This window comes from Pipistrellus hanaki (assembly GCF_964339955.1).
Source record: "Pipistrellus hanaki genome assembly, chromosome: 16".
Classification (NCBI taxonomy): domain Eukaryota; kingdom Metazoa; phylum Chordata; class Mammalia; order Chiroptera; family Vespertilionidae; genus Pipistrellus; species Pipistrellus hanaki.
In genome coordinates this window covers 8,078,124-8,094,433 of record NC_140518.1, presented here as the reverse complement: position 1 = coordinate 8,094,433, position 16,310 = coordinate 8,078,124, and the positions used below count along the sequence as shown (strand labels likewise).

At 57.5% G+C, this 16,310-nt stretch overlaps 2 protein-coding genes across 2 annotated transcripts in view; both read right to left on the bottom strand.

The window, feature by feature from the left end:
• PLXDC1 (plexin domain containing 1) overlaps window positions 1-4,322 on the bottom strand; it is a 47,554-nt gene extending 43,232 nt beyond the window's left edge. Inside the window, exon 1 of the mRNA XM_084862408.1 lies at window positions 4,154-4,322. Coding sequence (XP_084718534.1) covers window positions 4,154-4,229 — 76 coding nt within the window. The 5' untranslated portion in view covers window positions 4,230-4,322. The remainder of the gene's footprint in view (window positions 1-4,153) is intronic.
• Window positions 4,323-7,395: 3,073 nt separating this feature from the next.
• Window positions 7,396-14,236, bottom strand: ARL5C (ARF like GTPase 5C; the record flags this gene model as incomplete). The annotated part of the gene is given in 6 exon segments (XM_084862334.1): window positions 7,396-8,156; window positions 9,774-9,793; window positions 9,797-9,925; window positions 10,444-10,521; window positions 11,607-11,754; window positions 14,223-14,236. Coding segments are annotated over 6 exon segments (438 nt in total). The 3' UTR covers window positions 7,396-8,107.
• Window positions 14,237-16,310: the final 2,074 nt, after the last annotated feature.

Below are 16,310 nucleotides of genomic sequence, written 5' to 3'. Positions count from 1 at the left end.
ACCCTCCGCCTCCCAGCTGGCGGGGACAGGACATCACCCCTCAGCCCGTGGAGGGATCCAGCACAGCTGGCGGCGCACGTGTGTGTGTGTGTGTGTGCAAGGGCCACGTGCCTGTGCGTACGCACGTGTGCACGCGCACACACACGGACTTGCCCCAAGGCCCTGGCCTCCTCCCTGTGTGTCCACGCGTGTGTCACACACCTATCCGAGCCTCGGCGGCTCCCTGCTCTACCTCCGCCTTGCGTGGGAGAGCCTCTGCGTGTGAGAGAGGGCGAGAAGCTTCCAGAACAAACACACTGCTCGTGTGTTCAGCCCCTCGCTCCCCCGTGGCCCCACGCGGCACAGGGTCCGGGGACGCCACAATAGCCATAGTGACCCTGTAAGTGACAGCTCGCGGCCAGAGGAAGGCGGGCGCTGTTCCGAGTGCTTTGCGCACGTGAACTCGTTTAACCCCCATCATGAGCCTGGAGGCAGGTGCCAGGGTTACAAACCGGGAAAGCGAGACACAGGATGTTAAGGAACGGCCCACGGGCTCACAGAGTCCGCGGCAGGGTTTGCACTCGGCAGGCGGGCTCCCGGGCTGTCAGACCACAGAGCCCAGCGAGACGTGAGCAGCAGCGCCAGGCTGCGCCCCGAAGTGCAGGGCAGCCCCAGGACGGGCCTGGCACGTGAGCTGGGCTCCCGGACGCCCCGCTCTGAGAACCAGTGCGCCTGGGAGCTGCCCTGAGAGACAGGGGCAGCCCAGCGGTGGTGCCCCCGCCCCCTGCACACGCCGCTGCCTTGCTCTGGGGCAGCAAGCAATGGGCTGGCTTCAGGAGGGCAGGTCATGCCACTCCTGTGCCTGGTCCAAGCCACCCTCATCCCACCCATCACCCAGGCTGCCATTCCAGGCCCAGACCGCCCCTCGGTCCAGCAGCTACTTCGGCCTCCACCTTCAATGCCCTTCGGCCGGCTCCCACCTGCCTCAGCCGGCTCCCACCTGCCCGCCAGCACATCTAGGGTAAGGTGACCAGACGTCCCGCTTTTGGCAGGACAGTCCCGATTTTTAACAATTTGTCCCGCAGCATTTAAAAAAAAAAAAAAAAAAAGTCCAAAAGATTTAAAGAATCTTTCCAAAAATCGGGACTTTTTATTTATTTATTTTTTTAAAATATATTTTATTGATTTTTTACAGAGAGAAAGGGAGAGAGACAGAGAGCTAGAAACATCGATGAGAGAGAGTCATCGATCAGCTGCCTCTTGCACACACCCCACTGGGGATATGCCCGCAACCAAGGTACATGCCCTTGACCGGAATCGAACCCGGGACCTTTCAGTCCCCAAGCTGACGCTCTATCCATTGAGCCAAACCGGCCTCGGCAAAAATCAGGACTTTTTAAAAATGCCGCGGGATGTGGGACAAATTGTTAAAAATTGGGACTGTCCTGCCAAAAGCAGGACGTCTGGTCGCCTTAATAGGGACAGACTGGAGGCCAGCTCTCCCAAGCACCCCCCTCACCAGGCCTCCCGCTGCAGACTCAGCAGCTGCACCCAGCCCCCGAGGCCCTGTGCCTGGTTCCCGCTCCCTCTCCAGCCCCCTGACCCCTGACGCCCGCCTGCTCTCTGGCCGCCAGGCCCACAGCAGTCTCAGCCGGGACCACCCGCTCCATCACTGAGCCTTCTCCCAGGAGCTCCGCTCATCCTGCAGGAGCAGGAGATGTCACTTCTTCCCAGCGCATCGGCCAGCTCTCCCCCTCCCAGAATCCTTCCCTCCTCCCTCCCTCGCTTCCTTCTCCCCTTCAGTCCGATCTCTGAGCTCACTGAGGATTGCTCTGGAGCCTATGGATGCTCAGGCAGCCACCCCCTCTGGCTCCTAGAGCTTCCTTAGCACTAACCACTGACCGCCCCGCTGCAGGGAGAGTCCGCGCCCCCCGCTGTGTCCACCAAAGCGGAGGAGTCAGCACGTCTCTGCTCAGAGACGGGGTTCACTCTGTCTGCCCGCTCGGCCTGGCCTCCCAGGTCTCTGCGACCTCACCCCACCTCCGAAGAGGAGCCACCAGCCAGGCCTGGGTCTGGCCACCACCCCCCATCCCAGCTCAACCCTGTTACCCCCGACTCCCTTTCCCCAGACCTTTCCCCAGACCTTCCCGCGGCTCCCCCCATCCGTGGGAGTCCATCAGAGCCAGCCCTCCCTCAGGGATCTGAGTTCAGATCCCACTAGGTTCGGGCTACAACGGAGCTCAAACGCTGGCCTGTCCAACCTCTTCCTTTTCATATTGTGGGTTACTGTTTTTCTAATTATCAATCACCCAGACGTATCATAACAAATCAGAAAAGAGACAACAACCATCAAAAAAGAAAAGAGCCGAAACCGATTTGGCTCAGTGGATACCTGCAGACTGAAAGGTCCCGGGTTCGATTCCGGTCAAGGGCATGTACCTTGGTTGTGGGCAAATCCCCAGTAGGAGGTGTGCAGGAGGCAGCTGATTGATGTTTCCCTCTCATCAAGGTTTCTAGCTCTCTATCCCTGCCCCTTCCTCTCTATAAAAAAAAACAATAAAAATATATTAAAAAGAAAAGAGATCTTTCACAATCCCACCACCAAGAGTCAGAGATTTTGCCCACAGCCTCTCCGTGTAACGAGGCGAGAGGCCCAAAGAAGGAAACAACTTGCGCAGGGTCACACAGCAAGGGAGACGCCGGGCCCAGGAGCCACGCCTCTGGCTGTGCCCCCTGAACACTGGTGGCTCTGCCCCAGCGCCTCTGGCCACCTCAGCGCCCACTGCTCTCTGCCCACAGCTCACCCTCAGCCCTGCCCCACCAGGCCTTCGTGGGCTGCAGACAGGGACCGCTGAAGTGCAGAATGCTGTCACAGACGCGGTGCCTGATGCTAGCATGCCCCTGAACTAGCGGCCCACTACATACAACATGCCCCTCCACACACACACACACACACACTCACACACACACACACACACACACTCACACACACACACACACTCACACACACACTCACACACACACACTCACACACACACACACTCACACACACACATTCACACACACACACACACTCACACACACACACACACACACTCACACACACACACACTCACACACACACACACACACTCACACACACACTCACACACACACACACTCACACACACACATTCACACACACACTCACACACACACACTCACACACACACACTCACACACACACACACACACACACACTCACACACTCACGCTCTGGCCCAGCTGAGGGACCCTGTGCCAGGGAGGCACAGAGCTCTATCTTCCCGATTCTCTCTGTCAGGAGGTTTCACTGCACATGACCCCCTCCCCAGCCCCAGGTGGTCTGTGTGCACGAGGAGAGTGTGAGATTACCTGTGCAAAACTTTTCTAGCGTGAGAGGACCGTGGTGGATCTCAGAAAGGACTTCCAGGAGGGAGAGAGGGCTGTGGAAAGCTGGTGTAGGGGAAGGGGAGTGTGCAGACGGGGCCCCAGGCCAGATCTGCTAAAGGCCCAAGGCCGCGGGGCAGGGCCGGCGGGAGCAGCCAGAGGAGGGTGGGAGGCTGGGGACGGCGGCAGCCAGTGGCTCCTCCGGGCAGGGACGCTCTCCGGTCCCGGACAGAGAGGGAGGCTCGGCCCAGGCCCCCGCCCTTCCTCCGGGAGAGCCGCTGGGTCTCCGCGTGCCCCTGGCTGCTCCCACCGGCCCCCACTCCACCTCACACCCCGCTGGGCCAGCCTGGGGTGGAGGTCGGGAAGGGAAAGAGGCAAAGCTCTGCAGACACCCCATCTCATCAGCACTGGCCTTGCGCCCCGTGGCCAGGGGTCCTGGGACCCCCCACTGTCCCCTTTGGGGCCACAGCCCAGCGCTGGGGGAGCCCCTCTCCAGGGGGACCTCTGTGTCCTTCCAGGAAGACAGCTTTGGTGCCTCCATCCTCCCTCCCTCCCTCCCTCCCTCCCTCCCTCCCTCTGTGTTTGGGAAAGTGGGGTCCCCGTCCACCTGCCACAGCCCAGAGTTCCTGGCCTCCGGGGGAGAGCACCCTCAACACCCCCACCCCCAACGCCGACCTCACCCCCCAACGCCGACCTCACCCCCCAACGCCGACCTCACCCGCCGGTGGGTCCCTGCCCGCTCCCCGCCCCGCCCCCGGCGTCCTACCTGCCCGGGGCGGGGGGCTCAGCGCCCGGGCGGCCCCCCGGAGCACCAGCACCAGCAGCCAGAGCTGCCCCCGCATGGTGGGCGCAGGACCGCCGCCCGCGGCGCCCGGAGGAGGCGGCTGCCGGGAGGAGGCGGCCGCCCGGTCCCGCGGCGGAGGGTGGAGGCGCGGAGCGCGGGGCGGACGGGGCGGGAGCGGCGGCCGGAGGGCGGGGCGGGGGCGCGGCGCCTCCGGGGTCCCCAGGCGCCGGCCCGGCCCTCGGCGCCCGCAGCCGCTCCAGGACGGGGAGGAGGCGCTAGGCGGATGGGGCGGGGGACCCCAGGCCTGAGCGGACCCCGAAGAGCATCAGCTGCCCCCCCCTTCCACGCCCCCGGGAAGCCGCGGGGAGGAGATGGGACCAGACCAGGGAAGAGGGGTCCTGGGTCCGTGCCCAGCTCCACCAGGGTTTCCGGGCTGCTCCTCGGAGTTCCTTGGGTGCCCACCTTCACCCCCACCCCGGGGACCTCCCTTCCGGCAGAGACCCACGGCTCCCGGCCCAGCAGAGGCCTGACCGCCCCCCCCCCCCGCTGCTGTCCGCTGTGCCACGCGCACCCCCATTCCCAGCGCCGTGTGCCCCCAGCCCGGCACACTGCGGGTGGGGGGCCTGGCTCACCCTCCATTTCAGACGGATTGGACCTCTCCCTGTTCCTAGAAGGTAACCCAGGCCACCCCCTCTGGGGACCCCAGGTCTTCTCAGGCCCCAGAGCAAGAACACAGTTCACCCCCCGCCCCCCACGCACCCCATCCCACCTCTCCCGTATGACAGGCTCTGCGGATAGATTTTTTTTTTTCTTCCTTCCAGGACAGAATAAAAATACCCGCGGTTTAGATTTAATAGACGGCGAGAAACCAGGTCAGGACTCGGAAGGCAGCCCGTGACCTACTTCATGTGACAGCAAGGAGTTCGGGTGCTGGAGGATGGCAGAGCGAGGCACCCTGGCTTCTACGGGCCGGGGGTCTAGGAACTGGAAAAGCGCAGAGAGGGTGCGGACTGAGCGTCTCTGGGGGGATTCCCCGGGAGGAGGGACGTGCGTGGGGACCAGAGAAGGAACAATGTGAGCTGGGATTTAAAAATTTAAAAAAAATTAAAAATTAAAAAAAGAACTCAAGGCTCTCTAATTTTTCAGAATCCCTGAGGGTCCTCCTCCCTCAGGACTGAGGCTCCCAAAACGAACTCCCCCAGTCCTAAAAGTCCTAACCCCTCTGTTCCCTTCCGGAGCAACAAGGCGAGGCCAGTCTGCAACTCCTTGTCTAATGTAAGTCCAGACTTTGCAGCCTCTTCAATAGGATCAAATAGGCGCCGCTTCCAGCCTCGGCCTCTTGCTGCCACCTAGTGGCCACATGACGACCCGCAACCTGCCCAGACGCTGTCGGCCGGCTCCGGCCCGCTGGTCCACTCCTCCGCGCCCCTACCTCCTGGGAAGCCCCTGCCTTCGGAGAGGTCCCAGGGCGAGTGGGACTGCGGCTCCGGCCTGCGTCTCTCTGTGCATTCCCAGCTCGGGGGGCCTCGCAGTCTGTTTTTTATAAGGTCTGCAAGGGCTCAGGCGGAAACAGCAACCTGGAATTAATGAGGAGCAAATAACATGTAAATGTTTTTAAAATGTAAACCTGTAGAACTTGAACGTAGATCAGAATCACCCGGGGAACTAATTTTAAAACAGATTTCCGGGCACCACCCCCAAGTTTCTAATTCAGAGGTTCTGGGTTTAAGACCGAGAACCTGCATTACTACCATTTCCCCAGATGGTGGTGCTGGTCCCCGGGATCGTAATTGAGAGCCACGGCCGTAGAATTCTTGTTCCTTTGCACTCTCGTCGCTTTTCATTTGCCGAAAAGAGAGGTAACGAACGAAATTTCAATATAAAATTGTGGAAGGAGAAAGGAAAAGCTTTAAGGAAAATTATTTACCTAGAAAAGGTGAAGCCAGGGGGCACCCGGATTTGAACCGGGGACCTCTTGATCTGCAGTCAAATGCTCTACCACTGAGCTATACCCCCTCTGCCGGTAGTGACGCCGCGGAAAGCGTCTTAACACTGCATCTACAAGTCGCCGCGAAGAGAAATAGAGTCTAAGGTTTATAGCAGCGGGAAAGGACATAAATCTCAAGCGAATACCCATCTTAATGCAGGGTTTGTTTTCTGAAGCCCTGAGATAAAGGCTTCTACTGACGGTGTAAGAAAAAAGCAATTTGAACATGAGGAGTCCCTGGAGATCTTTCGAGATCCCTCACTTCCGGGAGTTCCTTTGGGCCGCGATCCCCTTCTTTTCGCCCTGCTATCGCCCCCTTACTGCTGCTCGCCGCCCCTCTCTCCTTCCTACACTGTTACGCGGATTTCTCGGGGCCTTCCTTCCCCAGCCTAAGCCTCATCCATAGAAACTAATCCTCCCTCCCTAAGAACGGCCCTCGTTCACGGCCAGGCCGACCTGGGAGTGTGCCCACCTGCCCCTGCCGAGGAGAGGGGGCCTGAGGTACAGTCCACATGGGTCAACCGGAGGTCCAAGTCCTCCCTCGTAATGCACTCTTAGACACGCTACAGTCCGCATGGATCAACCGGAAGGTCCAAGGCCCCTCTCCCAGTGCAATCCACTCTCAGACACACTCGCAACTGGGCTTGTGGACTGGGCAGGGCCTGGGCCTCCGTCCTCAGTGACTGCAAAAGAGGGTGGCAGGGCCCGAGGCCGCAATCTCCTGCCGCCTCTAAGAGGACTTAGAGATTGGCTGCAAAACCGAGAAAACTGGAAAAACCTGGGTGTGCAGAGGGGGCACCCGGATTTGAACCGGGGACCTCTTGATCTGCAGTCAAATGCTCTACCACTGAGCTATACCCCCACCTCGCAGTGACAGCTTTGTTAGGATCATTTTCTCTGGAACAAGGACATGGTATTGTGTTTTTATCTGAGGATTACGCCGGAATAACTTAATGGGACTGCTAGAATTCCTGAGTTCTTCCTTCACAATCGCGCCTCAGGAAAACCATCTCTGGTTCTGTGGAGTAATGGCGCTGCTCCCTGTATGTGGGGCAGCCTGGGCTTCTATCCTGTCTCCAGCTCAACCTATTATAAATAGGACGCCTGAGCTTTTCCAAACCCTGAGAACCCTTACTCAAGCACGCAGAAATAAGAAGTGAGTACTTTTCAATGCCATTTATTACACCTTTATTTAAAAATTTTAAAACTCTAATACAATGCAAAACAAAATCAACACAAAAGGACAAACAAGACGCACAGGTGCTCTGGAATCCTGGGTCACTGGGCAGGAGTGGGGTTTACCTTGGAAGGACGCTGGGAGTTAGGGGCATAGTTGGTGTGGCTTAAAGCGCAAAGGCTATGGTCGGAGCCGGAGCCAGCACCTCAGGGAACGGGAAGGTGGGAGGAGTGAACTCCCTGCAGAGCCAAGAACTGTTCCCAGTCCCACTCCCTCGCCCTTCCCAGCTGCTTATGGTCTGCCTTCCTTCCCCTGAGCCCACCCCCTTTACCTTCTAGAACATCCTTTGCCCAAAGATGGCTGAGGGGCCAGAAAACTGGGGTAGGGGTGAGGGGTTTAGGGTGGAGGGTGGAGGTGGGGAGGGTTCTGGGGAAGAAAGATGTCTCTTTCTCTGCCCCTCCATCTTCCCTACAGAACTGAGGGGAGGAGGATCCACCCCTGATCACCCAACATCTCCGGGTGTTTCCAGGAAGAACGCCTGCTTCCCTGGAGCGAGGGGCAGCTGCACCTGTGTCCTGTCTGCAGCGGTTCAGGGTGTCCAGTCCGGCTCCTCTGTGGGGAGTGAGGTGGGCAGTGGCTTCTCCCTGACCATCGATGTGCCTGCTCCCACCAGAGAGAGAATCATAGAAAAGTAATAAATAGTCACTTGGGTTTTCCACCCAAGTAGTCCGTGCTAAACCCTGAAGTTCCTGGCTGGCGTCCGACTGGGACATCAGTTGGCAGTGGCCCGAGACTGGATCCACTGGAGCCCAGCAAGCAGCCTGCAGGTCGGGAGGGATGGAGCAAGGATCAGTATGTCCCATGAGGATGATGGCCTTCAAGCCCACATCCCCTGCCTAAAGCCAACTGGATGGGGCAGCTGACGTTACAGCAATCTTTCAGTCAATAATATAGACCGGCTGAGTGTGTACAATACTATAATAATAATAATATAGACAGGCTGAGCGTGTACTATAATAATAATAATATAGACAGGCTGAGCATGTACTATGCACCAGCTACTGTGCTAGGCACTGTGGTTACTGGTGAAAAAACAGACATGCCCTCTGGGGCTTCCATCCAACAGAGGAGGTAGATATTAAACAAATGATCACGCAAATAATTCCATAACTGCATACTGTGATAAAGGTTAGGAAGGAAATGCACAGAGGCCTCTGGATGACTGGGAATCAGCGGGACTTCTCTACGGAAGGGGCCTGGAGACCTGCCTTAGCAATGTCTTTGGGCAAATCCCAGTGCCCCTTCCCACCCACTCCATCGAAGGTGGCAGGGCCAGGGTGACCTCAAAGGCCTGGGAAGAGACCCCATAAACAAGTCCTCCCAGTAGACTGTTAGCGACACCAGAGCAAAGGGGGAGGAGGATAGGGTGGTCTTGGTCATGTCTTTAGCACCTGGCACAGTGCCTGGCACATGGGGGCACTTCGGAAATGCTGGTTGAATTGAACTGACTGTGGGTGGGGGGTAAGGGGGTCTCTTGACCCAGGAGGTAGCAGGAGGCCACCGGAAATGTGTGGTTCCCTGACTGAGCTGACCAAAGCCTCCCCTTCTTTAAAGGGAAGGGCTCTCTCCAGACGGGGTACGGGCCCTTTCTATATGACCGTGACCTAGCGCCTTCACATCCACACCCCCTCCCCCCAAGTACTTCCAATCTTCTTTCCTCCCTGACTTCCCCCGAGCACTTAGCACTTTTTAACTTACTACATATATTTTTATTTTTATTGTCTGTTTCCTCCCCCCCCCCAACCCCCCAACCCCCACTCCCCCGGGAACGTAAGCTCCATGAGGGCAGGTGTTTTTGTCTGTTTTGTTTAGCGGTGTTTCTCCGGGCCCTAGAACAGTGTCTGACACAAGTAGGTGCTTACTACACGTTGAATGAATGAACGTTATCACTTACTCTCTACAGAAACTCTGGGAGGAAGTAGATTAAATCACCCTCCTCTTTACAGGTCAGGAAACTCAAGGTCAAAAAGAGTGGGTGATTTCTGCCTCGAAGGCTTGTCCAGGTCTTCCCATGGCTACCTCCTCTTCACTCAGATCTCAGCTCAAAAGACACCATGGAGGCTGTCCCTCACCACCAGAGCTGAACCAGACCCATCCCCACCCTCTATCACTTAGGAGTACCTAGAACGTGTGTGTGTGTGTGTGTGTGTGTGTGTGTGTGTGTGTGTAGATGGACAGCCGCCTCTCCCCCGACTAGAACAAGCTCCTGACCGCAGGGCTCTCTCGCTCACTGCTCACCCACAGCATCTCAGCTGTGGGCAGGTGCGCAGCTGACGTGACTGTGAACCAGATTCTGACGGGAGAGGCAGGAGCATGTGCTGATGGCCAGTCACTCATGGGTCCCAGTCCCAGGAGGTCCAGGTGGGACAGCCACTAACCCTTCCCCGGTGAGGGCGCATCAGCCCTGTGTGTGCCACGGGTGGTCTTTGACGGCGCTGAGGGTGAGGAAGCGGGAGGTCTCCGCAGTGGTCATGGAGTCCTCCAGGTCCTGCTTATTGGCAAAGATCAGGACAGAAGCATCCTGCAGAGGCTGCGGACAGAGGAGCCCAGCTCCAGTCAGCCTCCCAGGGCCCAGCCTCCCTCCCCAGTGCCCCTCGAGTTCCCCCGGCTCCCCTGCTGTCCCAGCAAGAGAAGCCCGAGCCCAAGTGGGGTGGGCATGGGGGCCTGTCCCAACAAAGCAACCCCAGCAAATGGCACTGCCAGCTCACAGATGCCTCCACACCAGCTCACATAGGACGGTCCCATGACATAGGAATGTGATGATTCTCCCCGATTTATCATTGGGCAAATGGAATTAGAGAGGCCAAGCAGCTTGCCTGGGGTCCCACCGTGAGTGGGACATGGTTTCAGAACCTGACCCAGCAACTTTGGCTTCTGCAGTCACCTGTGCTGAGGGTGTGATGGGAGCTAAGCTAGCCCTGCCCACGCTGCCGAGCTCGAGGCCCTTGGAGACGGAGTCATCCGGAATGAAGCTCAGAGAGGCCAAGGGTGCAAGCTGAGGTCACACAGGGAGCACCCTGGGCCCTCTCCCAACCTCAGGGGGCTTACCTCATGGGCCAGCATCTTATCCAGCTCCCCCCGAGCGGTCAGCAGCCGGTCTGTGCTGTCTATCACAAGGATGATGAACTGGCCGGCAGAGGGGGCCATGAGTGGTGGGCTTTCTCTTTGGTGAAGGTGCCCTCTGCCCAGCCGTGCTCCCCGCTGGCCTCCGCAATACCTGATGCGAGTCCCAGGGAAAACAAAGTGTCCAGTCTCGAGATCTCGCTGCCCTGGACGCATTGCTCTTTGTTTTCTCTTAAATTTATTTATTTTTGTTCTAGTCCCATTTTAATTCCCCTTTCCAGCCAGACTCGGGGAATACACAGCATCACCTCAGATTTCATGCCAGAGAGCACGCCCTGGGCGTTCATGAGTCCATTTAGGCCTCACACAGACCTTTGGAGCGGAAACTGAAGTTGATCCTTAAACAATGCGAGGGATGGGGGCAACCAACTCCCACACAGTTGAAAATCCACATATAACTTTGGGCTCCCCAAAACTTCAGTATCTTCAGGGGACTGGTTCCGGGGCCCTGTGGATACCAAAATCTAAGGATGCTCAAGTCCCTTATAGAAACCGGCATAGATCAATGCATGCAGTTGGCCCTCAGCGTATGTGGACTCCCAACCGCAATGCCAGTCCCGGGAACGCAGAAGGCTGGCTGTCTATATATTAAGTGGACGCATGTTGTTCAAAGTTCAAGGGTCAACTGTATCATTACCCCCATCTACAGATGAGGAGCCTGAGGTGCAGCAGGTGACATAGCTTGCCCTCGGCCACACCTCTGGTGAGTGTGGTGCTGGGATTTAAACTCGGCCTTCTCGTTCCAGGAGTGAAACCACTGAATTCTACCCACTTCCAGAGTGAGTAAAACCCCTCAAGAGAAGGGTCCACCCATCCAGTGCATCAAGTGGAAAAGTGCCAGCGAGCAGACAAAGCTGCTGGGAGCTATTAAAACATGTTCACAGGCACCGTGCTGTATAAGTATTTGACAGGCATGCATTAGCTATTGGGTTTGTTTGTTGTTTGTTTAGCTGTTGGTTTATTATTCAGTTTTCATAACAACGCAGGGAGGCCATAAGTGGAACCAAGGCTCAGAGAGGTTACTACTGAGTAACTGACTACTATCACAGCCCGGCCAGCGCGGCCCCCTCACCTCCGAGCCCCCTCACCTCCGAGCTGGAGAAGTACGTGTCCCAGGCGGAGCGCAGTGCCTCCTGGCCGCCTGCGTCCCACGTGAGGAAGTGGGTCTCCCGCAGAAGGACCTCCTCCACGTTGCTGCCCATGGTGAGGCAGGTGTGGACCGCCTCGTTCATCAGGCTGGGGGAGCAGGAGAGGGGACCAGGAGCTCAGCCCGCTCCCGCCCAGCTCTCACCTCCGGCCTTCCTGCTCCTAAGTCAGGCTGAATCTGGTTCAGAGGAAATCAGCCCGGGTGGACCCAGCCCCTGCTGAGCAGGAGTGAGGCCATGTCTGGCCCTGGCTTGGACCCCAGAGAGGGGAAACTGAATGGAGCAGTCTCCCTGAGCTTTAAAATGCAGCTGAGTCACCTGGGAGGCTTATAAAAATTGCAGATTCTGCCGGAACCGGTTTGGCTCAGTGGACAGAGCATCGGCCTGCGGACTGAGGGGTCCTGGGTTCGATTCCGGTCAAGGGCACATACCTTGGTTGCGGGCACATCCCCGGTGAGGGGTGTGCAGGAGCCGGCTGATTGATGATTCTCTCTCATCGATGTTTCTGACTCTCTGTCCCTCTCTCTTCCTCTTTGTAAAAAATCAATAAAATATATTTAAAAAAATAAAATAAAATGTAGATTCTGACCCAGTGGGTCTGGGCTGGGGCCCAGCGCTTTGCACTTCCAACAAGTTTCCGGATGATCCATCGCTGCTGGTCTGTGGGCTACACTTTGAGCAGCGAGGGGTTAGACAGACACACGGACGATCATCAGGAAGGTGCTCTGGCTATAGTGACAGAAAACACCCACCCTTCCACCCGCAGGGAATTCCCCGGGAGATGTGGGAAGGAGGTGAGAGAGAGACTTCCTCTTCGCTCTATGCTCCTGTGCTGTTAGGAGTTTTCTTTTCTTCTCATTTTTAAAAACCATTTCTAGGTGTCACCTTTTCAGGGGAAAAGCTGTCCTAAGTAAACACTCTGGAGGCTCCAGAGCAGAGAGACACCATCCAGGGGGTGCATTTCGGGGAAAACTCCGATGGGTAATTCCCCAGCCCACGTGCCAGGCTCTGCGGGGCCTGGAGCTCCGGAGCCCAGCGGACCCAGAGCCGCCCTCGCTGCGGGTTTGCAGAAGGAAGGCCGATGCCCAGGTGGCGCGCGGGCGTGCAATAGAAGGGACCCGCCGCTGGGGGGCAGAGGAGAGCAGGGAGGCGGGAGAACCTGCCTGCCCGCCAGCGTCAGCTGGAGCCGCGTTTGGCGGGGGCCGGGGGTACATGGCGGGGCGCAGGGGGGTTGCCCACACCGAGCAGCATTCGAGTGCCAGGTCGAGGAGCCGCTGGACTGAGTGAGGGGCCACTCTCCCAGGAAGGTCCCACTAGCGTCCCCAAATCACTCCTCCCGGGAACCCCGGGAAGAGCTCCGGCGATTGGCCCACATGTCTGTCAGTCTGGTGGACGAGCACAAGCCCCGCCCCCCGCCCCGGGAGTCACTCAACTGGTAGAGGATGGTGGACTTCCCTGCGTTGTCCAGTCCCACGAGGATGACCTTGTGCGCTGGGGGCATCCGAGGGAAGGGCAGGGTCAGGGCCCAACGCGATGGCCCAGGGACTGTGTGACCCACTAGACCCCCCCACGGAGGACGCCAGGGTCACTTCCCCAGGGTACCACTCTGCTCCCCCGCCCCACATGGGGCTTCTCTCCACACTGGGCTGCAGACTGGACTGGCATGCCTGTTTCTTCCAATCATCTGTGAGTCCTACAGGGCAGGGTTCATATCTTGTTCACTCGTGTACCACCACCCCCCCCACACACACACACCTGGTCCAGTGCCCAGCCCACTGTAGGAATGTGTTGCTATTGGATTGAAGGACGGTGAGTTAAGCTACAACCTGAGAAATGCTTTTGGAGTATTAAAAAAAAAAAAAAAAAAAAGTGTGAGTACAAGTTGAAGAGAATGGAGGAAGACAGGGAAGTTTGTGGAGAAGAGAGAAAAGAACTCACTTAATACAGAATTTTCATCCCCTCCCCGCACCCCCACCCCTAGGTTCCTATCCGAGTTAGAAGGAAGAAGAATGGCTAGCGGACCCCATCTGGCTGATTTCACTTCAGCCCTGGGAAAAAAATAGCTGGGGCTGCGCTGGGTGAGGAGGGTGGGGCACAGGAGGGTGCTGAGGGAAGCAGCCATGTGTTAAGCATTTTCACCATCTATTTCCTGGGGGTGTGGTGGGGGGCCTCTTCGTGTACCCCGCCTGCTCCTCCACCACGTGCAGAACGGGAAGTGACGTTCGGCTAGCTGGAGCACCTTCCGTGAACAGGCCAGGGCCCAGCCTTTGCTGTGAGGCCCAGAGCCCGAATCTTAGGGCCATTTCACTCACTTTTCAGCCATTTGACAAACAGGAGGCAGGAAACATGCCAACTGGACAAAACAGGCCCAGTCTGGGTCTTATGAAGCTTACTGTCCACACGTACCAAAAACAAAGCCACGGAAACAAACACGCACCCTGGAGGGCAGTGGACAGGAAGGCCTGACTGAGAAGGGCGCCAAGGCCTCTCCTCCGAGGACCGCTCCCTGGAGCTAAGACAGGCCTTTTCTCTCCCGTCCTGGCCGGGAACACCCCTCACTTCTGGGCCGTCATGGCCCGCTCAGTTGGTTTTATTTCTGATTGGTGGAAACCGTCAGCCACACCTGGGACTGAGGCTCCCTCTGGTGCAGAACATACTGCAAAGACAGAAGCAGCTAGTCAGGGGTGTGTTTCTGAACTTGTGAGGTGGCTGTGGTAGCAGAACCAGCCTCTCTGGGCCTCATCACAGCCAGCTTCATGGTTGTTGACGTCCTGTGCTGACTGTGTCGGTTGAGAGCTTGTGGTTACCAAGAGACAAGTCTCAGCCTCCTTTTCTCTCTCTCTCCTCCCAGTATCTCCAAGCCACCTAGAGATGCCCCTGCCTGTTTGTTCTGGGCAAATGCAACTTCAGGCAGAAGGCACATGGGGAAGAGACATATATTCAGACACCTGCTCCCCTTCCCTTCCCCACTCCACTCTGCTCCCAGAAGCTGGGCATCTGGGGGGGATGGGGAATGAGCCCCAGACTTAGGGGTCACAGACACCACAGAACTTGAAATGCAGAGATCTGAGTCCAAGTTCTTGCTCCAATGCCATGTACCTATGGACAAGCTGCTGGATCTCTCTGAGCTTTACCTGTAAATGGTGGTTAATAATCCCTGCCCTTGGCATAAAAATACCAGGCTCCACGCAGGACGCTGTCTGCTGAGCTCCTGACCAAGCACTTGGCTGTCTCTGCTCTTCTCCTCTGGGATGTCCTCCCTCAGCACCATAACCCCCCCCCTTGTCCAAAGCCAGGCATGTTTCTGCCTCTAACTTGCTTTCTTTCTACAACTCAGTCACCCAGACGCCTCCCTCTCTCACTGACCACCTCCAATTGCTCTTCAACAGCTCTCCATTCTGTTAGACGTCTCTGACAGCCACAGCCTCCTCTCCCATCCCACTGCTGCGGTCTGGGGCAGGCCTTCTCATCTCTCTCTGCGAGTTTTGCAGGTTTCCAGGCTAGACCCTCCAATCTATGGTCCTATCGGCAATCAAGGCAGTCTTGCGATTGCTGCGGGCAGTCCTTTAATTTCTTCGGGACAAAGCCCAAACTCCTTCATGTGACAAGGTCCACGGGGACCTGCTCCTGCTGACCCTTCCCTGACCACACCTTGAGAGCATGCTTTGCTGGTGAAGTCCAAGAACATGTCCTGTATGTCACCTGTCTCCTCTGCCTTCAACACTTCCCCACTCCTCTGCTCAAGCCTTGCTTCCTTCAGGAAGTTTCTCCTGGCCTCCTCAGTGTTAGGGGACTCAAGCCCTGACCCCTGTTCCAGGTTCTCCCAGAACCCAGTGCTCCCCACATCAGAGAGCTCACTGTGCTGTCGGAATCACCTGTGCCTCCCATTTAGACTAGGTGCTCCCATAGTAGGTGCTCAGCAAATGTTTGTCCAGTGATTAAACAAGGAAATGGATGCACTGAGACAGTGCAAAGAGCACAACCCGGGAGGCAGAGACCAGACTCCAACCCAGCAGTGCCAGCGGACCCCGGGTGGGCCAGCCACTGGGTCTGAGGGCTGCCAGCTCCTCTCCCCGGGTCTGCTAACCCCTCAGCGAGGGAGGTCTGTTGCCCTCTCTCTCTACACACACACACACACACACACACACACACACACAGAACAGAGGAGCCCTCGGGTTAAAGACCCAGGAGCTCATCCTTCAGGCCCAGCAGCACCCAGAACCAAGAACCAGGTGTTAGAGACAGGATGCAGGTGACCGACAGCAGTAACAACCTTCAGAAGTCCGCAACCTGCCAGCTGCTGGGGGCAGGAACCGGCCGTCACCTGCTGACTAGCTTTCTCTGAAGCTGGGGCAATCCCCATCCTCCCTGCCCCTCCCCCACGGCTGGGGAGCAGGGGCTGGGAAGTGGGTAGTTGTGGGGGCTTCAGGGGAGAAAGCCAGACACAGTCCCTCCCTCTCCTGAGCTGCTGGGGAGCAGCGGAGGCCCCAGGAGCAGAACAAGCACAAGCCTTTAACATTGTGCCAGCGGGTGTGGATCTCATAGGACACCCCATTTCTCCACCTCAGCTCCCCATTTTCCCTGGCTCTGCTGAAGGGGAGATGGGTTTGGTGCCCAGTCTGGCGCTGAGTGGGGACTGAGCCTGGC